This window comes from Ammodytes marinus, assembly GCF_949987685.1.
Source record: "Ammodytes marinus genome assembly, chromosome: 19".
NCBI classification, from domain to species: Eukaryota; Metazoa; Chordata; class Actinopteri; order Uranoscopiformes; family Ammodytidae; genus Ammodytes; species Ammodytes marinus.
This window is the reverse complement of record NC_137223.1, coordinates 16,605,116-16,629,075: the sequence shown is the minus strand read 5'-3', so window position 1 is coordinate 16,629,075 and position 23,960 is coordinate 16,605,116. Positions and strand designations below refer to the sequence as shown.

The 23,960-nt window shown below is 41.6% G+C and overlaps 1 protein-coding gene across 1 annotated transcript in view; it reads right to left on the bottom strand.

The window, feature by feature from the left end:
* The window catches only part of LOC307266139 (MAM domain-containing glycosylphosphatidylinositol anchor protein 2), a gene marked incomplete at its 3' end in the record, with an annotated part of 152,960 nt that overhangs the window by 73,197 nt on the left and 55,803 nt on the right, over positions 1 to 23,960 (bottom strand). The window contains exons 3-5 of the mRNA XM_080048075.1: positions 21,536 to 21,710; positions 4,006 to 4,202; positions 472 to 604 (exon numbers count right to left, since the gene is read on the bottom strand). Of these exons, the coding sequence (XP_079904201.1) occupies positions 472 to 604; positions 4,006 to 4,202; positions 21,536 to 21,710 (505 nt within the window). The remainder of the gene's footprint in view (positions 1 to 471; positions 605 to 4,005; positions 4,203 to 21,535; positions 21,711 to 23,960) is intronic.

Genomic DNA, 23,960 nt, shown 5'->3' with positions numbered 1-23,960 from the left:
GGTATGTTTTGACGAGGAAATGTATCATAAATCAATTAACAACATATGAACAAATCCTTCTTTATTAACCTTAAGAATAGTGCTAAGAACGATTATTTAATGTTTGCTTTAGAAGTTGAGAGTTGAAAAAATCTTATTTTGAGATAATGGCCGTAAAGGTTGGTTTCATAGGAGAAATATACAGACACAAACAGACAACGTTCAGTAAAAGAAAAAGACCTAAATGTCCAATTTGGACATCTAGATCCAAATTGGACATCCATACTAATAAGAATAGTTGTTATTGTAGCAAAATAGACAACAATCCCCCTTGCTTGAAAAAGGGTTTTTTTCTCCCTTGTATTGCTTTGAGTCACCTTCACAGAATTTTCTCTTTTTATATTGCATTCTACTTACAATTAAATAATGATGCAAAAACAGTCATGATAGGTCTGTCCTGCATATAAAATGATCATGCAGTCAAATCTTTACCTGTCTTGTTGGTGAGTCTGAAGATAACACTGCGGTCAGGGATCCCACACACATTCCTGACGGAGGAGACGCAGCTGTAGTTGGCGTAGTCCTGAGGTCGCAGGTTCTTCAGCTTCAAAATCTTCGTTTCCCCCTGCAGCTCAGACCAAAACAACACTGGTATGCAAATGTGTGCAAAAATATCAACTTCATCAAGTCAAAGAATATGCAGAAAAAAACAATAGGTATTGAGCAAGGGGAGATGACAAAGGCCAAACGGCTCCAAAGAAAGGTCAAAGAGATGCATAGACAATTTTAATGAAGCCAAAAAAAAAGAAAGAAAGGGTAGTCGCGGTGGAGAAAATTACCGCCAAATCGCTATAAAAGAAATTGAAGCTGGTATCTTTTTTGTTTTTTTTAAACGTGAAGCTGGTATCTTTTAAGAAAGTGATGTGGTGATCAATACTAACAACAACGCTGCAGAATATCTGTTGTATTCCTGTCAACTATACGATGAGGGCTGTCCGCGAGGGCTGTCTGTGAACCTTTGATCGTGCTGACTCCAACATGGCGGTGATGGGTGTCGGCGTTGGAGAGGAAGGGCGCCAGATTAAAACATGACTCAGCCAGTAGCCTACAGAGCATGACAATCACTCACGTCTATCAAAGCCTTTCATCTCCAATGAAAGAACGTAATTGTATTAGATTGAACCATGGACCCCCGCACTCCGCTTCTTTGCTGTCTCTGTCACCTCCTCCGCAGATATCAAGAGATGAGGTCGGTGGTGTATTCAGAGTGCAAGCTTTGCTCACAGCAGGGGGGAGTATAGGGAGGGAGGGGAAGAGGGGATTTGGAAGGAACATCTATGTCAACAATGCAAGTGCAGATAAAGGAATGGAAAGGACAAGCACATCAAGCTGAAATGAACCAGGAGGGTGGGGGGGGAGCGGGGGTATGTTAATGAAGGGGGCCCACGGTAGCAAGCAACATTTATTTTCAGCGCAAACACAGTACGGACAGGTAGCAGATCGTGAGGTGATATTCACTGATTTTTACAAAAAGTTATTCGGACAACAAGCATTCTTCAGTATCGCTGACTCCAACTTCAAAATTAAATCCTTGAATTTGGGAACACTGAATGAATAGCAGCTGGGTTAACTTTAAGTAAGGGAAAGTGAGGGTGACAATGAGGATGTTTTTCATGCTGTAAATGGTTACCCGTTAAAGATGTAGACAACATGCTCTAAAAACATAATAACACCGCAAGGAAGCATCAAAGCCCATAATAAACATGAAAGATATCGACTTATATATTAAGAGGTGAGAAATCTGAGGAGGGGTGAGAAATAGCTCTATTATATCTTCCATAAGGTGCCATTCTGCTGCAGTGTGTGGGGAAAATTATGGAGCGAGAGGTGGAGGAGAAAGTAACTGACAGCAGAAAGGAGAGGGTTTCTACAATAAAAAGCACAGCTCTGGGCCTCACTTAATTATGAAGCGGTTACCCCTTACAGAGTTCGAAATGCCACCACTGCGCTTCTACAGTATCAGTGGGAATATAAAAAAACATTTGGTGGATTGTAAAAGATCCTAAAGAATGATGCTGGAATGAAGAATAATGGATGGAGGGAGGGAAGGAGGGAGGTGTAGGCACAAACTTAAATCAAAAACCTGCCGGCCATAATGGAGGCTCGCTGGCTGCACTCTATAGACTCAACTTCACCCCCGTAGGCTCGATCTCGGTCAGTTATGACATTTTGGAACTCAATTGTCTGAGTATGTTTCGGGCAAGTTCAGACATATTGTTGAAAAGTAATGTTATTAGCCATTTATAGGAGCGAATTACCAGGAGCTTAGTCAGGATTTATTTGGGGGTTGGAGTCCCACATAAAGTAGATCATCTCTGGGTAAGGGTTGGCTCAAATTTTCAGACCCAATTAAAGCTTTAATAGAGGGCTGGATGAAAGAGCGAGGGAAGGAGAAGAGAGGTTTGAGGAGCAGGGGTGTCTGCTGAGGCCTAGTTGTACGGCCTCCTTCACTCCATTAGTCCCCAGCCATCTTTCTCCATTCGGCCAAACATCCATTTCCCTCCCTTTTTCCTCTCGCTCTCCGTTTCTTAAGCCTCTTTTCCTCTCCGGCACGTCTTTTTTCTCATAGATTTCTCCATCGCCCAGTTGAACATACACATCGCAATCAACCCAGTCAATTCAAGAAATACAATTCCCTCGCCAGCGACGGAACAATCTCGATCAGTTCTTCGTTGACTGCACAATACTTTTTTTTCTTTTTCCCCCCTCTCTCTTTTTTAGAACAAAAGCTTGTCAAATTTCAAACCGAAAAGAAAATCCATTTTGCTCAGTCGGGAGGAACGATTGTGAAGAGAACTCAATCTGTCTGCGTCTGCAATTGTAACTGGGAAACTGGGTTAATAATGCTATTAATATGGTTATTAAGTATCACTTTTACTGTCCCATAGCAGAGCATGGGTTAGTTTAGGGATTCCATTACCCATTTCAATGAGTCTCATTCCCAGTGCATAAAGGCAAATGAAAGAGCAACAGAATTATTACAGTATTTAATGTTGCAGCACGTCCCTTTTGATACAAGGTGTTGTTGATTCATTAAACATTGAACTAGCGACTGTGGCTTACTCATCTCTGTTGTGAAAATGCAGGGAGCGAGTGTGTGTGTGTGTGTGTGTGTGTGTGTGTGTGTGTGTGTGTATGTACGTATGTGTTGTGACAGCATGGTGTTGCACTTCTTACTCGTTGTCAGAGGAGGTTGACAAAGGTCATCATTTACATACTTGTAGTGTCTGTTAAAGGCCCTACATGGAACAGCACCCTCTATAACCTGTCACAATGCATTATAGTTTGGATTAATAGTAATAGTAATAAGACCGTTGCTTTCAACTTTGGTTTATACTTGCACTTTATCCGCAAGCGTTTTTGGGTTTATTCAAGTAATGGGGATCACCAGATAATTCATGAGTGCGCCGTAAACACAATCCCCTTGCTCATTCGATCTATTGTGACTGAACCATTAACCGGCAAATATGGTTTTTACGCACGTAATTTAGCAATCATGCTTACAAACAAACAATCTCACCCAAATACTCTCTTGTATGGTGAGAGACAAGAATTTGATCATATAAATAAATGATATGTTTCTCCCTTTTCTTGGTGACAAACATAATGGTGTCCCAGTTTCAGCTGGTTATGAAACAGCATCACTTCATAAAGAGAGAGCACTGTTTGAAAGCACATTTAACATTTAACACATTTAGCTTCAGCACATTTAACATATTTTGCTATGCCTTCAACCAGTTGTATAGTGGTTCTCTCACCTAGTCTGTGCTGTATCAGCCTTCTTGAAGTGTGCAGGGGGAGGACAGCTATAGGTGAATGTATTGACTCGGGATTGCCTTTTGGTCCCTAAATTCCATATTCATCGGGTTTAGGTCTTAACTTGTGAGGTAGTATAAACCAATACATGTTTCCTTTGCATGTACTCTTCTCTCTGATTTGATACGTCTCACCCATATCATGCCTCACCTGTGTGAAAAAGGGCTCGTAGATCTCCACTCCCTTGTCCGAGCCCTGGGTCAGCACCTCCCTCCCGCGGTGCCAGCTGTAGCGGACGGGCGGGTTTGAATTGGCCACGCAACGCAGGAACACAGTCCTCTCATAGTAGAACTGCTCCTTGGCTTCTCCTATACTCTGGTGCACCGTCACCACCGGGTCGTCAAGGTCTGCGAGATACACAATACAATACAACAGTCAATACATACTTTCCTATAAGAGATGTTCAATTGACCAAATGCAAAGACTTCTTTTATCAATCGCTCACATGGACGGCATCTCACCTAATAATGTATTCGCCTAATAGCTTTGCAAACAAATCAGGTGTAAAGATAATCTTATATCGTCAGTAACAAAAACTTATACAATCTCCCATGATCTGCGTGTCTCACTTGTGGTTAAAGATCTGACTGAAAGGGTCAGCATTCTCATTGCATTAGGAGAGCAAGTTATCAGCATGAGGTGAGAAGCCCTCTACTTGAACTACTTAAGTCAATAGGATGCAGCCCAAGGGCACATTGACTTCCCAGGCAATGAGGGAGCTACTATATGCCTTCCAAGTCGCGCCTCATTGAGAGCTTCAGACAAGAGCAATGACGACAAATACAGGGCACAACATGATGTCTGATGTCCGTCACTTCAAAGAATAATATTTGGTCAGCCACTGCTCTGAAATGAGAATCTCTGTGATTTGACACATCTGTTCCTCTGCCCATTTCCCAATGGATCTGAGAGAAAGTTTTACCCCAGCGCGAGACAGTTGGTTATTTGAGAAGGCGCTCGTGGTTGATTAAATGGATTCAAAGTTAATCATCTTAGCCGGCTATCGCATTAAGCCTTGGCAAATGGTGTTCATCATAGCGGTGCTGTCTTTTAGCATGCTAATACTGGCCTTTTAGATTATGTCCATTTGCACGCTCAAAGGACGCGGGGAGCTAGCTGTTTCCCTTTCATCTCTGTCTGAGATGCAATCAGTTTATAACACGAGCAAAAAGGCAATTTAAGGGAGAGCATGAGAGAAGCTAATGCAAGCTATCCCTCATGCTATAATTCTAACTGATAAAGGCTTCCCTCTTGCATATAAAGGGGGAAAGTGAGTGAGTGTATTAATGAGTGAGTTAGTGTATCGGGAACGTCGCAACAAGGTGGGTGATTGAGTGATGGAGAGAGCCTGTGTGTGAATGTGTGTGTGTGTGTGAGAGAGAGAGAGAGAGTGAGAGTGTGTGTGTGTGAGAGAGAGAGAGAGAGAGAAAGAGTGAATAAGATTCGCAGCTTACAGTAAATTATTATTCAAATCTTGAAGGATTCAAAGTCTCCATAAAGTAACCACACATGCCCCAAGTGTTATTAATGGACAAATTCATCGCTTTTAATTCAGTGGCTGTGGCCCACCATCGTAGCCTATTCGCACAGGATCAGGTCCTAATCAAGGTGCCTGTGAGACGCCGTGCACACAGCATCCAGCACGCCACGCACCAGCCAGAGAATGCTGATTCCTCAGTTTCATTAAAGACATGTTCTGCCCTACAGCCCCTTAATCAAAATCTAGCAGCGGTCAATACTTCATCCAAGATCCATTACAGTGTCTCAGGTAAGAGCAATTACCTTTGGGGGGTTGGGAAAAACAGGGGGGAGGGGAGGGTGACAACGCTCCGGAGAAGACAGAGTGATTGTGGGGGCCATTTCAGAGGAGCAGATTGCTCTAAGTAAATACACTGATTCATTATAGAGAGGAGGGGAAGAGTATGAATCCTACTTCTTATCTCTGACTCTACCCAGCTTCTCCCTCATCTGTTTCCCGCTTCAAATAAGCCAATTTACCAACTGTGGCAGGGACTGGATTGATTCATAGACAGGCGGCCCTATCTACCTCGGGATACACGTGTCTTTGAACGCCGGCACTCGATACCAGGTTGTTGTCCCTTTTTTTCCATTCCTTTTCTTGCGGTGACAAGAATGCGAGAGCGTGTTTTCTGAGTGTTTGTGTATTGGGTGAGGAGCGGTTTGAGCTATTAATAAGGGACTAAATGATATGCGGGGAGGAAGTGGATGCTAAGAGCGCAAAGAGATAAATATGGAAATATGGAAATGTACGCACCGGATTAAAATTTGATGAATTTCAAACAAAATTCCACCTCCACCATCACTCTTTTTCTCCCGTAAGGACGTTGTGCGTGAGTGTGTGTGTGTGTGTGTGTGTGTGTGTGTGTCGCTCTTGTGCAATTAGCTTCTGAAGTCACGCTTCGCTGATTGTGAAGCTTAAATCCCAGAGCCCAGAGGAAAACTGCGGTGTACAGGCTGCATGCGCCAGAGTTGTTAGGGTTTTGTAATTGCAGGTTTATGGGTTCACAGGCCGGTAAATCTGCCCATGTACGACTAAACGCTCCAGCGAGCTAACCTTAGCATTACTCGCTCACTCCCACCTACCATGACAGGTCTCTGGTTTGCTCTGTTATTAAGACACAGCAGCGTGGCACACAGATGTGCAGCCGCATTGCGTGTGTGAGTCAGAGGAGGCATCAAAAGACATGAAAGGGAAAAAATAGCACATATGGCAATCTATTCCTCCTCTCTCAATACATACATAATGTGAAAATAACCTGAAGATGTTGATTTTCCTATTTGAATAGCGGAGAGGAGGCCTTTATTGGGCTACCAAAACATTAGTTGGACAAATGGGCCCGAGTGATTGGTTTGGATAAAAGAGAAGATGAAGATTAAAGAAGGCGCTTCATTATCACATCAAACCCTCAGCTCCTTCCTTTCATGCCCCCCCGCCCAAAAAAAAGGAAACACCTGCACGAAAACTCACACACATTACCTCACTCCACCTTCTCACATCCAGCAACCCACACACACACTGGAACCTTGAACAGACCTTTTTTTTTGGGGGGGGGGGGGGGGGGGGGGCTGTCTCTCTCGAGTGTTAATGTAATGCAAGTTCTTCCTGGGCTTTGATGTCTTTCACCCGATCTGCCCAAGTCAGCTGGGGAGTGAGAACACCTATCGGGCTCCCTGGCTGTCAGCCACGAGCCACAGAGGCCGCCGTTTAATTTCACCTAATCACCATCCCAGCTTGATTACCAGCAGGAGACGCTGACCTGGACGACATTTGTGCATCGGCTTTCATTAAGTCAAAAACAGCCCTGTTATGTACAGTATATCTGAAATTTGCTTTTATCTTTGTGCCCAGGGACAGCAGGCGAGAGAGAGAGAGGGAGAGAAAAAGAGAGAAGGGGTTGTGATTAGAGAGAAACATAGACAAAAGGAGGAACAGGATGGGCGTGAGCATGTAAAAAAAACTTCTAATTTGCTGCTATCCAGATGCAGGGTTAATGAGGTGATGATACTGTGAAGCAGCTGTCTCCTGCACTTATTCAAAATAAGGGTGACTTGCCCTTTTTGTAAAGGTTCCTTTTGTCTTTTTTGGTAGAGATATAGGCACGAGGCACACGCGATTAGAGAGGTTATTACCTGGCAGCCTGCCCTGAGAAGGACTTCACCTTCAAGTCTGTTTTTTCAGGAAGCTGGAGTTCAAAAGCAAATCCTTAAAGAGGCTTATAAATAAGCATCAATGAATTTATTTTTATGGCTCTTTCGACAATCTTCGACCAAATTAAAAGTCTGTCAAAGGCATCTACTGATCCAAATAGTAGTGTTTTGAAATACAAAGATAAATGAGAAAAAATTGATTATGGGCAGTGGTGATTTAACGCGAGATTCGGTGTTGGAGATGTGTCCACGCTGATGCATAATGTGTGGGATTAATGTGCCGTAAGAAGACCCCACATTGCATACAATATGCCATATCAGTGTAGTATGCGTAAACACACTACATCAAATTAGACAGCGGGAATAAAAACATGATATATATGGGCATCGCTGAATGCTCCGCTTTAATGCATTTCATTTTTGTGGGTCAATAGGTTAATAAGCTATATCAGTGATATACGGCATCCATCCCATGTAGAAGCCTCTGATGGAATATGTGAATCTGGCATGTAATTTACCGTTGGAGCATTTCCTTTCCCTTACCATCTCTCCACCCCCCTTGGCAACAGTGACCTCTATCTCATGGCTCCTCTCCAGGATAACTAGCTACTGCGGGCTGCATATATTTTGGTGTCAGCCGTTGCCTCATACCAAGGTGTGATTGTGGTGGCGGATGGATGTGTTTGGATGGCGGGCACGATGCATCTATTACTGCAATAAGTCCACTCTGACGATGGCGCCTGTGTAACAGAGATAGCTCGGTAAACTGAATATTATGCTCTGAGACATTAGATATGAGCGTGAGCAGCTTGCTGTGCTGCACCGCTCTCAGTGCTGTCGGAGGGATAAAAAATAATAGGGAGAAGCTCATTCAGTCGGTGTGTGATATCGGAATGTGGCAAGGCAATACAACAGTCCACAGCAGGAAACAGGACACATCATATTAAATAAGGATAGCTGAGCATGCATCTCGCCACGTAGGTAAAATGTAAATGTACACACCGCTTGGGGGAACTATTTCTTGGCCAGGAGCAGTAGCACTAACTTCCTGGAAGTGTATTTCCCAAATTGTACATTCATTTAATTTGACAGAGACACTCCCATCAGTAATGATGATTGTATGGTGTGTTATTGCATGTCAGTGTAATAAACAGTATATCCTGCGTTTTATTGCTTGTTATACTGAGGGCCATATCGACTAAGAATGGATTGCGCGCACTAATAGGTCCATGAATAGCGGAAAAATAGCGCCAGCATCTGCCCGGTTTTAGTACTGTATCCACAAAGGAATTTGCACAATACACCCCCAAAGTTTCCCTTCATTTATCAATTATGTGAGTAAGCGGGCATGCACGCCCTCAAGGGGGAAACACTTTTATACTGTAGTTGTCCCGGGCCTAGGAGGGGTGAGTGGCACAGGGAGACAATCGGAGAAAAAAAAAAAAAACTTATCTTACAAGAAATAAGAAAAAAAAGACGCCGCTGCATTGCTTACTATTACTAAAAAACGACCTCAACAAGGACATTCTCATCCCACTTCTGTGCTGGAGCATGTGATGCAACATTTTGAGTATTTTATCCATGAGGAGCTGCAGGAGAAGGGGTCGCACGTCATTACAGTGTTTGCCGAATGCTTTGACACATGTTGCAGACATTGGCTCACTGTGTCAAAACTTAACACACAGGCCACAAGACAAAGCACTATGAGATAAAGATCTCACTTATATGGCAAAATCTTGGGTCTCTACCCAAGTGGCACTGTTTAAGACAGCACCGTGCACTTTTACGCTTTACGCACGGTGCCAAAATGACAATATTATTTAAGGCTCACGAGTGTTGAAGAGAGAGGGGAAGACAGAGAGAAGGGGAGTATAGAAAGATTGTGTGACGTTAGAACACAAGTTTCATCGTGGAATTTGCTCCACTGAAACGTCCTCTTGCAGTTGGCGCTGGCCTTGAGGATAAGGTGCTATTTGCAAAAAGCTTATTTGGATATGAATTGAGCAATTTTTCACTGTATTTTGAATATTCCCTCATTTCAATACATTCAAATGGGCCGTCCTTTGTGGATGATAGGGAGCTATTTCTTCCTATCATTTGCACTGGTTTAGCTGCAGCAAAAGAGGCACAATCCTTAAGTGGATGTGGCCCTGAGAGTTAAAGATAATGTATATTGTACTATACATCAATGGGTATTTTTCCAATTGTGTATCTCTTTTCATCTATAGCTATCCTTTTATTTCATACAATTAATTTGTAAGAGTGTTGAAATATACTTTCTAGAAGCTTGAAACAAATCACTATAATTAGGCACCTCAGCTAAAATCTTTTATCTAATGTATGTCTCTGGTAATTAAAACAAACTTGGGAATATGTCTTTGGTGTTTATTTTTAGATTGAGAAGTTATCCTCACAGCTCATGCACTCAATCCTGTGATTATAATGATGACATGGGTTCAAGGCACTCACTCCATGTATAATAACAATGATTAAAAATGTAATGCAAAAGCAATGAAAGATAGATAACAAAGTGCAAGCATCGTTCACATGCTCTTGAAAACACACCTAATTAGCTTCTCCTGTAATGAACTGAAGGGCACTGGCATTTACCTGTTTTAGTTAAAAAAAGCAAAGCAAACACTTACACATTAATCAGTGTTTTCTTTCCGATTGCATCAGTAGAACAATAATGAATATCCACACCTTTGTGGCACAATAATAAAACATGGCAGGTTAATTAGGTTACATGGCTTTTTGTACGGCATGTGAGTGTGTCTTGGATACAATATACTACACAACTCTCCATTTCAGGCTTTATCATTTGAAGTTTCGAATTGAAATTTAATCAGTGGTTCCGTTTCCGAGGGGCGGAACAACTGTTTTAATGCAGTAGTACAAGAGGGACGGACCTGTGAAGCCGGGGTTTTTGTAAAGGCTACTCCTCTGTCTCTGCCAGGAACACAGAGAGGGGGAGTTAGTACAACTTGGGTTAAGGTTTCGAAAGGGCAGCAAGCCATCTCTGCCATGGCTGCTGCTTGGTATGCCTCTGTGGTACTGTGTAACGAGTCCTGCATTATTCATTAAGCATTTCCACATTTCAGCTTTAACTTGAGCTACAATTTGTTCTGGTGGAGGGGGTAAGCTTCTCTCCTATATCTTTCTCTATTCAAAATCTTCTTTACTTGACCCCCCCCCCCCCCCCCCCGACACACACACACAAAGTATTATGATAATGGTATTACTAACTCCCTCTCTGAGGCCACAGTCATCAGGCATGGTAAAGTGTAATTACTGCCAATTAAAGAAGCAATGCAGAATGGAGACAATGGAGCGATTGTGAACTATTCAGAATGCTAAATTCAGTGTATTGTCGAATCATCTAAATGGATATAAAGGACACTTCTCCTTAGTATTGCAAGGAGGTAATGTATCCTGAAGTGGCTTTGTCCCCTCAAGCTACTGAATGCTAATGTGTTAAATATATATATATATATATATATATATATATATATATATATATATTAGGGCTGTCAAATTAACGCGTTAATTTAGATTAATTAATCACAGAAAAATTAGCGCGATTAAAAAAATTAACGCAGATTAATCTCACTTCTATAATGCCCTTTGACCCGGTGCAAAAGTGGTGCGCAGCTGCACCGAGCTGCACCTGTAGCTTGCATACACAGCCCGCACGGGTGAAAGGGAGAAAAGTAAAGAGAGAGGCAAGGGAAAGGGGCCGCCGAGGGCTCTATGGACGGTTTATGGGATGCTTTGGGCAAATAAGCATGAAGGTAGGAAGACATCTTACTTTATTCTCTTCAGTGTCTGTGCATTATTGATTTAGTGGGTGCAACAATGTAGGTTCAAGTATCTCTCAAACTTCCTCCGTGTGTCTCTATTTTGTTTGCTAGTTGTCTCGTCTCCCGCGTAAACGGACACCCGCCCCGTGTGTGTATGTATGTGTGTGTGTGTGTGTGTGTCAATATTTTTGCCTATGAGTACGACGTTGGTGAATGAATCGGCTCGGCATAGGCATCTGTGGCAGTGCAGCGCTGTCTGTTGTGGAGACAGAAGTTACGAGAGACGGAGAGCGAGAAACAAACTGTAGCAGGCTATACAGCTGTTTGTAAACAGGTATAAAAGTGTCATAAAAGTATGCAATTAATTTAGATTAATTAATCACAGAGCCTGTAATTAATTAGATTAATTTTTTTAATCGCTTGACAGCCCTAATGTATATATATGGATCTAAAAAATGCATTATATTTGTTCTCCAGAGCTTAAATATAGATGTTTCATTCTCTCCTTCCCATGAAGTCAAAGCTGTATGCAAATCTATATAAATAAATGAGTTCAATGAGGGGGTGACGTTTCCCTCTGGCCAGATGAAGTCATCCTGCACTTTAACTGTGCTGTTCAGACTGTTGCTTTAAGAGCTGGAGCTGTGTTCAGGAAGCTGCAGCCCACTTAGGACTGCTGCACCTCCATCTTCCTCAGTGACAGTGCTTTTCCAATTATGCTGTCTTCGGAGGAGCACCAGGTGTCTGTGGGTGTGTACAAGACTAATGTGTGTGTGTGTGTGTTTATGTGTGTGTGTGTGTGTGTGTGTGTGTGTGTGTGTGTGTGTGTGTGTTTGTGTACGCGTGGACAATGTGTGTTGTAAATGGTAGGGGCAGCCTCACAGCACAGCCTGCAAACCCTCACTTCCTCCCAGTGATGGAGATGAGGAAATAATGAGGCCCAGTTCTGTTGTGTGTGTGTGTGTTTGTGTGTGCGTGTTAGGGGGTTAGAAGTAATGAATCTCCTCTTCATCCTCTCCCTTTAGACAGTGGCGTCTGCCTCAGCCCATCGTCTCTCTAATTCATCTCCCTAGGAAACAAGCAGGCCACAGGCCACTGATCTAAACAACAGCATCTAGAGAGACACCATTTAGAGTTGGTGGAAAAGCACCAGTGACATGATGGAGCCTGATGACCTCCCCCCTTGTCTGGGCTGGACAAAGAGAAACCAGCAATGGGAAATCTTAACCGTGTTATGATATTAAACATTTTCTTACAATACATAAGTTCATATTTTTGCTAATGTCACAGGTCAATTAACTATTTCTCATTTCCGATTCCATTCCCAATACATCTTTAACAGTATTTTCATGTCATTTCACAACGGTAACAAGTTTATTAGTGGCTCGAAAGGAATGCGGAGGTTGACATAGGAATTGTTTGTTTGTTGTTTGGAGTTTGTTGTTTCTGGGTATGAACGTTGAAAATGAATTTCCACCAGTTGTGTTGTCCTATTTAAGAAAACAACAAGATATTTCATTTATTATTGAGCTGCCTTGTTTCTCGTCAGCAGGCTGACTTCCAGCTGGCTGATGCTTGTTTGACCGCTGACGTAAGAGTCGGATGTACGAGCCCACACTGCATTTTTTTAAAGACACAATGAAAATGGCATTTAAACGTTCTGGCAAAAAAGTGGATCCTCAACAGTGACCTCACATTGTACCAGCAGGTGGGAACATCACATCTAACCAACAAAGACATCATATAAATAGTCCTGTCCTCCAGCCATTATATCAAATAAAATATATTTTTTAATATAAATCTGATTGCTTTGCACTTTAGAAAGATGTCTTACTGTGTTGTCCCAAAACAGCATCCTGTTTCAACAGAAATGACACAAATGTAAAGGAAGAAGTGAAATTTTATTGTCGCTTTAAATCATGCATCAAGTGTTCTGTGTGGTGTTTCATTACGGATTCCCTTTTGGAATTGTCTCCTAACGTAGCTTAACATTTTTTTGAAAAATAACTTTTTGTAATGCCAGAGCTCTGCATGGTATGTACTGTATGTTTATACAGCATTCTTCAGCTCATTTGTGCCTTCAACATTTCAACACTTATAGCCTTATGAGACTAAATCAGAGAACAGTTATTAGGTATGCTCTATAAATCTCTGCAGAACTCAGATCAATATCATCATTATTATTCATGATTCAACTATTTTAATTGGTATGCTGTTGTCCATATCCAAAAAATACTGTCTGAAAAGATAAATACTAAGTATCTGTCACCCATGGCCTTTCTTCACCCAGAGAGAAAATGTTAAGATAAAAAATAGATAAAAAGGCAGATAAAACTGAAATCTTCACAAGAGAATCCCATTACCATACACAACGCAAACACTGTGTAGTATGTTTTGAAGTGATGGGGGAAAAACAAAGGCAAGAGATGAGGTTGACTCCACTATACTCTGATTAAGAGCCCCTCCCTGGAGCAAGTCCTTGAAAGAGTAATGGGCAGTCGTGAACTGGCTCTACCTCCATTAACCAAACCAGCAAACATTTACATAATGTACACATAATGTGCTGATTCATTCTGTCCTGATTCAAACAAGGCTCAGATAACTCACCGTGGCTGTATCACACCATTCATCACACCAGGCTATTTACATCCAAAAGCACTTTAGAGCCGCTGCACATATATCTTTGTCTACATGCATTATGGGATCTTTTCAGGAGATTGTACAATATATCACCTTGTATCATACAAATCCCACCATTACGAGACACTGGCACATTCCTCAGTTTTCTGTAGTTTAGAATTCTATTTTAAAGCGCATGGATTAAGCTCCAAAATTGATTATATAAGAACTATTATATATTTCACACCATTTTCCTTTTATTTATTTTTTAAATGCTCCTTTTTTGTCTGTTTGTTTAACAGTCCAAAAGCATGCAAGGGATTAACTTTTTGCTAAACCCCTGCCTCAAACACTGTCTGTCGAGCTTTGGATTTCTCCACATGTCAAAGCAGCGTGAACAGAAAGAGCTCTTTGTTTGGAGTTTAGAGAGTAGTTTATTCTTTCAACCAAGAAACACAAGTGCAAAAATAATTGGATTAAACAGTGTGTTTGTTTTCTCTAACGTACAGCGAAAAACGTTAGCCTGCCTGCCTGACAAACTAGCTCAATACCTACATTAGTAACCGAGTTGTTTATTCTTAAGCAACAGAGCTAACCATTAGCAAACTGCATTCATTTGTGGCCTAGAAAGTGTTTTCACAACTTGCACAAATGTAGAGTGTCCTCACAATGATATCAGAGTGCTAACAGTTGCGTCTCTTTGCACTGCAGCAACCCCAGCAACATTACAGTGGCATTACTTTTACATATCGATTAGTCCTTACCCCTAAAAGCTTTGAAAGATTTAAAGTTAAAGGAACGTTTGCTTAAATAGTTAGCTATAGCTACAGCTGATAACATCTTATCATTCAAGTGTTTGCCTGAGATCATGGACTTACAAATCATTTGTGGCTCTAAATGACCAGTCGTAGTAGGAGTGTAGATTTTACCCAGTGCATGCTAGGATAGGCTTCAACCCTCCTGACTCTAAACAGGATAAGCAGGTAAAGAGGACTAATGTGACTAATGTTTTTTTCAGCTATTTTATTTATGAAACTGTCACAGTAATAGCTATGACTAGATTGTGGTCCACCAGTTACAATTATATATCTTCCTTCAATCTGAGTCATAATTCATCCTATTGAAGCAGCCTCCAGCCCTTGCTTCATCCAACTGAATCCTCCAATCAATGGCTCCCCCCTGGGTTCACCATCCCACACCCTTCCTACTGCATATACCCAAATATATTATCTCGTAACTTTAAAAGGGCCCCAGCCTATTGAATACAGAGTGCAAATAGCAGTAATGAAGTGTGATACAGGAGTTAATATGAACGGTATACAACTGTGTGAACAGTCAACTGTGTGCACACTCTTGCTCAGCGCATACATCAGGCACCTTGTAGTAGGTCGGCAAAATTTGGTCACTTGATGAAACAGCAGGTGTCGGTTAAACTGACCAACTGGATAAAGCAAAGCCAGCAGGGCCTGCTAAACAAACACAATCAGTTCGTGTTTGGTCTCTGAGCTCCTTTATGAACTCCATCGATGGAAGGCAAACAAAAAGCAGATGCACTTCCCCAAGTTGTCTTCACACCACATGCTGCTGCACAGCACTGCACTAACTATGCCAAGACAAGTTAAGCCTTTGACATGTGTGTGTGAGTCAGGACCTCAACGGTGGAGAGTGTGTTCATGCATAAGCATGTGCTCAAACCCAATGGGCAGCCTCTATTTTTTGCTTCCCCTCGCATGCGTGAACACAATGAAATGGTACATTTGTAGGTCTCAAATCGTGATGAACGCTGCTGTTGCCAGCAAAATTATTCAAGCTGAGACAGACTTAAGTCCATGTGCCGAAAAGCACACGCAAACACACAATATCCTCATTAAAATTCTGTGGCATCTGAATCAGCAGTGTGGAGTAAGGGCTGTGTTAGTCCTTCCCGAGATAACACAGGGAAAACAGACTATTGTCTTACTCTAATCCTCCTTTTGAAGAAACTTAGTGAAAAATATCAGGAAAGAGGGGAGATGTGTTTGAAAGCTTCAGTAAAATGATATTCACAGCCCAGTGAGTTGTTCCTTTATTACTATTTCACAACCACTGACAAACTTGCACTACCTGAGTAGGCAGACAACATTTTATCATCTGCCCAACATTAGCATATGGAGTGTGTTTTTTTGACTTATACAAACTTTCAGTTTTTCTGTATTTTTCATGAAATTATTTAAATAAATTTAGTCCACAAAATGTTGAACGATTTTTTTTTAAATGCCCATTGCTGGTTCACAGAGCACTTAATGTATTTAAATGACTTGTTTTGTCTGAGAAACAACAAGTGCATTATTTTAGATAATACAAAACACAGAAAAGCTGCAAGCTCCTGACACTAGCTGGAACCAATGAATGTGTAGAGAAGGCACATCCTCAATGACAAAAATTACTTCATCAATTTAAATCGTCCATGACTTGATTTTGATTAATCAACATAACCATTCCATAGTATGTATATTTTTAAGCTTGAAAAGTAGTATAAAAAGTTCTAAGCAAATACCAGGAATATATAATTCCCGTGGACACTTTACTTATAATTAGTTTTTCTTGTCGCTTCCTTGCCAAATCTCTTTTAGTGATGTTTCTTGCGATGGTCACTGAACTCAGAGCTTACAATAAGCTGCCCCGTACAGAACTCTTCAATCAGTTACTCAATGACACAATAGATGCTGCAGTAAAAAGGTATGCGTCTCGAATGAAATGAAAACACTGAAAAGACTGCCCCTGTAGGAGAAATAAAGTAGGCATCCTAAGCTTAAAATCGATCAGTGTAGGAGGTGGGCAAGGTTCTTTATTAACTTTGCAGAGGACCTTCCCCATAGACCTTACTGCCGATAAAGACAACAGTAGTGTCAGCAGGTATAAAATGTGCTTAGATGGACTTCTGAGCTTTGTTAATACGTTAGCTGTGAGCTGGCTATATGGCTAATTCCAGCTCTTCTGGGCTGCAATGTTCAGTTTTAACCATTCATTATCCCTTCCCGATGTTTTCTGCAGATCACAGTCAACGCATGAAACATGTTCAGTCTGCCTCTCTACATTTAGCCTCTTTCACTTCCTTTGTTTAATTTAATTGAAAATGAGTCAAGCAGGCGACTGGCTTTATGAAGGGGAGGGTTGTGCTTCCTGAAAAAGCACACTTTGATCTAATAAAAGTGCACATATGAAAAGGATCACCAGTGTTTATTTGGAAAATTGAAAACAAGACCCCTTGATTCCAGGCAGCAGACGCAAATAAATGGTCTCAAAAGAATGCTGAGGAGGCAACTGTGGAAAGATCACTCAGGATTCAAGCCTCTTGAATGTAAAACATGCTGGGGCATTGCATCTGGTTATGTAGACTCTAGAGCATCTTCTCTTTGGTAGTAGCAGTGCACAGCTTTCCTTTTTGATGCCGTTATTTCTTCCTCTTTTCTTACGTAAACAGAGCAGAAGCTCACATGCAAGATCCATCCGAAAGAGACAGCAAACATAATACTAGGTGTTGTGGCTCCAAAACACCAATTCTAATGATAATTAAAAAATCATAGCTGCAAGCGACTAAAAATAGCATGTGCAATGCAAAGGCCAATCAATTAAATTCACCCCCAGGAGACAGCTATAACATTGCACAGGAGGGATGACGTTCGCCTTCTGGATGTGCAGCAGAACACAGTGATAGCTAATGAAGCACACGCACACCGCGTTACAAGGCCAGATGCAAGGACATCATCGGGATAACAAAATGACTGCATTTATTTAATTCATTAAAAGAGTTCCTTATCTGTCTTTTTACCTTACCAATCCCCCCATCTGTGCTCAGCTGATTGGAATAGAATTGGTATTTCATCAATCACCAGAAACACAATCATTAGTTTGCCTTTAGCAGCCAACCTCAATCATCGTCGAAAGGAACCAAGCTATCCAATTACCCTCAGGTCTATCACCGGTGTGTCTGTGTACGTGTGCTCCTCATGCTCTGTAGTGCAGCCCGGGGTGAAATGGTGCACAGAGGCAACCAGGCTCCTACTGTCAGCTGCTAGAACACACATTCTGCCCCTTCTCGGCTGCTCCACTCAGGCCTTCCACAAGCCTGCTAAACAGGGTTCAAGTCCACAACCTCTGCCCATGTCAGTCCAAATAAACAGGTACAAGGATGTGGCTCACACACACCGAGGGGGCAAGAACACAGAGACAGCAAAGTGGGAGCAGAGAGGAGAGTGAGTGCACTCGCCCGGCTACAGACAGCCGGCCAGGGATAGAATTCATCAAATGAATGCAGGTTTTTACTTCAAAGCTGTCATGGAGTGGTAAGGTCTCAAGTGCATCTTATTTAGTGCTAGAGTGTTCTGCTCCACTACCTGATTTTTTTCTTCCTTTGTGACTGAAAATTGGATGTTCGGCCACAAATTAAGGGCAGAGAGGTCATCAATTTTCAAAGATGTGGTATTTTTTTTTTACTTCGTAGCTTGGCATAAAAAAGAGAAAGCAATGGAGTGAGTGCTTACCGAGAGAGGGAAAGACTGAAGAAGTGGTGAAAAATTAAGAAGGCGGCTTAGAGATTTTCCTCCGGCACCACACATGTGATTTTTACTGTATCTCAGCAGAACATTATGAAGCCGAGAAAGTATGATCACGAATCTCCCCTTAATCCAGCTGATCACAGTTCACCTACACACTGTACATAACACTCATGCTTGTTGGATGTTTTCTGAGGGAAAGCGCAACCATACTCACCACTCTTTGAACAACCCTCAAGTTGAAATAGGACAATCAATGCTGGATCAATAAAAGTAATAACAATAAATCACTGTTTTCTTTGATGAATGCTAATGACCCTCACCGTTTGTCACACAGATACTTTCGAGATAGAGAGAGAGAGAGAGCTTGCACATACAGTCGATGGCTGCGTCAGTAGGACAACAAAAGGGTTTTAGCTTAATTAACATTCTCAGGAGAGTGCAAAGGTCTCTTTGGATGCTATTCCCCTGAATAACTACATTTTCATTTACCGCACCACTATGTTTGTGGTTATATTTGGTTGTAAGATGTCATGTTGTTACACACTTATCAGCACTAATGGCCTGTGCTGCAGATGCCTATGTGAATGTTTAGATGTTTCAGTATTTTACAGAACTTAAACATTTTAGCAAATTGAGAAGGTAATATATCTAATAGGGGAGAACGGGGGAATGTGAGCCATTGGGTAATGTGAGACACCCCCTGTATCTAGGCAATGGAACACATTTTTGGTCATGTGAGATATATGTTTTCAAGCTCCTCTCATTTCCCCTTGGACATGAAAGAGAGGACTTCATGGTAATGTTGTAAGCATGTTTCTTTCACAAAAATGTATTTTTTGCATGTAAAAGTAAATTTTCTTGCTGTCAACTTAATCAATTGTTGTGCCAAAGCAAATTGATTCAGGCAGAAAAACTTCTATCATACATGTTGATGAACTACCAACATATGAAACCATGTGATGATGATAACTGAAGATTAGCCTGATTTGCTGAGAGAGGTAGTTTTTTCTCAAATTGTGGCAGTGGGGTAAAGTGAGACAAATGCTGTGGGGTAAAGTGAGACAGTGTCTGTGCCCTCTTTTAATGAATCCATTATATTTGAGGTAGTTTGAATAAGACAAAAGACAATGTGGGCTGGAGGTGGGGGTTGATGGTTGAAGGGGTGTCAGCAAGGGCATGGTTTGGCACATATTTATGTGGGGGACAGGAGAGTGACCTTTAACACCAATATACTCTAAGTAATATATCTGTATTCAATGAATGATCCCAATAAAACAAATGCAGACAAATATTAATCAAAGACTCAAAAAATGGAAAATTACAGCTGGGTCTAGTCCTGTGTTCTGAGTCCCAGGCTGTTCTCGCTGGTTCTGATTGTTCTTTGCTCTGACCCCCAGACACTAGCTGGCTCTAAGGGTCCTGTGTTCTGACCCCCAGACTGTGTTTTAATCTAATGCCTCGTTTCCACCGAGTAGAGCGGGTCGGATCAGAGCGGCTCAGAGCGGGACAGCTCACTTTTAAGAATCTCGGTGTTGTTTCCACCGCGGACCCTACCCTTACTGGTGGGGCGGGGTTTAGGCTGGACTGCGATAGCCGCCGCCAGAATGTGGGTTAAACTATCGGGCTGTGGAACAACTGTGGTCAAGCCAGCGGTCTCTAGTTTTTGCTTGGTCAAACCAGGCGCTTCTTTATTTATTCCCCCCGTGTTGTTGTGAGCACAGAGACGGCTCGGTGCAAGTTGCAACTGATAGAGACAGTGAGAGAACAGCGCTGGCTGCGGCAGCTACGTGACATCGTAGCAGTGAGACACAGTGTAGCCAACTGATTCATTTAATGACGAGGAAAAACACCACACAATAAACAGTGCCGCGCTCACAAGCCAGCGATCTCTCGTTTTTTGCTTGGTCAAACCAGCCGTTTCTTTATTTATTCCCCCTGTGTTGTTGTGAGCGTGTATTTACTAGCCTACTATCTATGGCGAAAACACACAGAGACGGCTCGGTGCAAGTTGCAACTGGCAGAGACAGTGAGAGAACAGCGCTGGCTGCGGCAGCTACGTGACTAGTGGGACACAGTGTAACCAACTGATTAATTTATTGACGAGGAAAAACACCACACAATAAACATTGCTGTGCTCACATTTTCGCCAATACACAAGACTCTCTTCACTCTTGCCGAGATGACTACACATGGCGGAAATGATTATTTCGACCAATCAAATGACGGCTCCGCCGTTTCGGCCCGCTTTCAGGCGGCTAGTACCCCTATGGAGGAGTACTGAGATCGGGAGCGGCTCAGAGCGGTTAGGTGCGCTTAAACCGTACCCTACCCAACTTTTGGCAAATGAAAAGCCAAACTACCCGGACCGAACCGCTCCGATCCGACCCGCTCTACTCGGTGGAAACGAGGCATAACTGGTTCTATCTGTCATTTGAATGTTAATTATTGAATATGAAGTACATGGTGTATTTGATCAGAGTTACTTTCAAGTGTTTAGAATTTTTTTTTCTTAATTGACCAAACCCCATGATTCTGTTACTCGTCCGACATTAGTTTTGAACTATTTGGTTTTCAAGCTAGCTGTTGATTGATAAATCATTTTAGCTTCCTTAGAGGGAAGCAAATGTAAAAAGTGTCTCACATTACTAATTTCTCCACCCTTAGATTTTAGATAAATGTAATACTAAAACATATTCTGCTTTCAATTTAAACGCTAACTGTGATGGCAACTGTACCACAGTATGTTTTACTTCACTGGTGAGATGCTGACTTTGTTGCCTAATCACAACTTTGAATAAAAACCTTTTCAGGCTCATGTCTGGAGTGTCTGATTTTAGGCAGAAGAGAAATCGACAACATTGCCTGTCCTTCACACTGTAACAGTGATACTGACTCTGTAATCTATCTAATATTTTCAAAATTCAACAAAGCAAAGATTCTTATTTCTGGGAGGCAACACTGTGCAATTATGTATGGTAAATGCTAGGTAAAACTTGAAGCAATCTAAAGGACAAATGAAAATTTCCCATGATGCATCATATATTCAACACTTACAGTAGACGTCCACCCTGATGGACTTGATGGCAGGAGATCCCAGGCCGTTCTCAGCCTTGCAGTAGTAGCGACCTCCTTGGGTCCTTAGGATCTTGGCAATGTGCAGCGTCTCGTTGAACACACTGGAGTCCTGGAAGCGGTCCGACACACTGCCTGCTGTCTTCGTCCATCGGATCTGGGAAGAAAAGGAGGCAGAAATGACTATATTATAGGGGAGAACGGGGGAATCTGAGGCATCGGGTAATGTGAGCCACCCCCTGTATCTAGGCAACGGAAAACATTTGTGGTCATGTGAGATATATGTTTTCAAGCCCCTCTCATTTCCCCATGGCCCTGAAAGAGAGGACCTCACGGTGCTGTGGTAAGCATGTTTTTTTCACCAAAATAGGTATTTTGCATGTAAAAGTACATTTTCTTGCTGTCAACTTAATCAACTGTTGTGCCAAAGCAAATGTATTCACGTAGAAAAACTTCTATCATACGTGTTGATGAACTACCAACATATGAAACCATGTGATGCTGATAACTGAAGATTAGCCTGAAATGCTAAGAGAGGTAGTTTTTTCTCAAATTGTGGTGGTGGGGGAAAATGAGCCAAATGCTGTGGGGGAAAGTGAGCCACTGTCTCACTTTCCCCCACCATGAGGCACAAGTTAAGTTTAGCCTTAAACATATTTTAATGTAATATTACATGACATATGTTTTATTTTAATGTCATACACATTGTAGAAAAGCCATCATGCCAAGGAAATACACCAGGAAGACGACCTGGGGCAACCACACGGAAAGAGCACCTTCTCATCTTTCCCTTTCTCATCTTTCTTCTGACCCCCAGACTGTGTTCTAATCTAACTGGTTCTATATTTAATTTGAATCTTATTAAAACCTTTTGAATTATAATATGTTGTATTTGATTTTGTTCAGAGTTACTTTCAAGTGTTTAGAAAATTTGCTTTGCTTAATTGACCAAACCCCATCATTCTTTTACTAGTCCGACATTAGTTCTGGAATGTGTGGCTAGCTTTCAGGATTCTTACTGTTACAATATGTGTTGTTATGGTAGTTTCAGAGTGGGAAAAGTAAGTGGATCAGTTTACCCCACAGCTGGGGTAAAGTGAGCCACATGACAACTTTTTTTAAAACAATCATATTTTCACTGCCCTTTGTCTTGCCCATTTCTAGGAAACATCCTGAATTAATGGGAAATGTGTAAATTTGAGTGATAAATCATTTTAGCTCGCTTAGAGGGGAGCAAATGTAAAAAGTGGCTCAGATTACCCCGTTCTCCCCTATATTTTTTTTTCAATACAGCTTCAGGTATCGAGTGAATTCATACTGTAGTATAATTCAAGATGATACAGTATATTGTCAAATGAAAAGTACTATTTAGATAATATAAATAGGCATGGCCCACATACAAAAACATGGAACAGTGGCTATTACAGACCTGGTAAATAATTGCTTTAACTTTTCCATAAAAGCCGACTGAGATTGGAGGGTTTATGCTTTTTGAGCCACTGTTTGGCTTCACTAACAGCAACTTAAAACTGGTTTAACATTTTTGTTCTCAAAAACAGACTCGGAGCAACTTAGACCAGGTACGTATGAAGAAAGTGTTGAGTTTGTATTAACAGCAAAACATATTCAAGAACCATGAATGGGCAAATTGATTTCCTGGAGTCTTGTTGTTGAAGTTACTGAGCCTTACCAATAAATGGTCTGGCATATAAGCCTTCACAAAACCACAATGTGTGGTTTGAAGAAAATAAAACAATGGAATACATTATATTGGATGGCGCTGGTAGGCAGGACTTTTTAGCTTTGGACAGACCCAGTCTAAGTTTTACCCTTGTTTACGATATTTATGCTAAGTTAAGCTGACCTGTTGTCCGTGGTTTCATATCCATTGATTTTCCTATTAAACTCTTGGCAAGAAAGTGGAATACCATTTTCCTTGAAACATCAAACTGCCCCTTTAAAAAAGGATCCAATCAGAAAACAGGCATTTAGCTATAAAACAGGATGTTAGAACTTAAGGCCTGTCTAGTATGAGCCAGTTACAAATAATGATCTGTTTCTGAAGTTGAGGTAAGCAAAGGCTACTTATTGCAAGCTGGATCAAATGGATATGCTGTGCATGTTTGCTATATCGTCTTGTGTTTTTGTCAAGATTATGCATGTAGACGACTGATGGAACACATCATGTTATTTTGTGGAATCTCAAAGTACATATGGTGGACTTACGAGCAAAAAAACGCTAAATTCCCTTTTTCCACTGTTTCACAGAAGACTGACCTCAGCATGGCCTTCCCTGCATGAGTTCCTTTTCACTAACTGATGAGACCCAGTTAGCCCGTGGCGTCGAGGAGTAATGAAAGGTGAAACAGTGTCACTGGCCAACATGAGGTTGTAATTGACTCTCCAT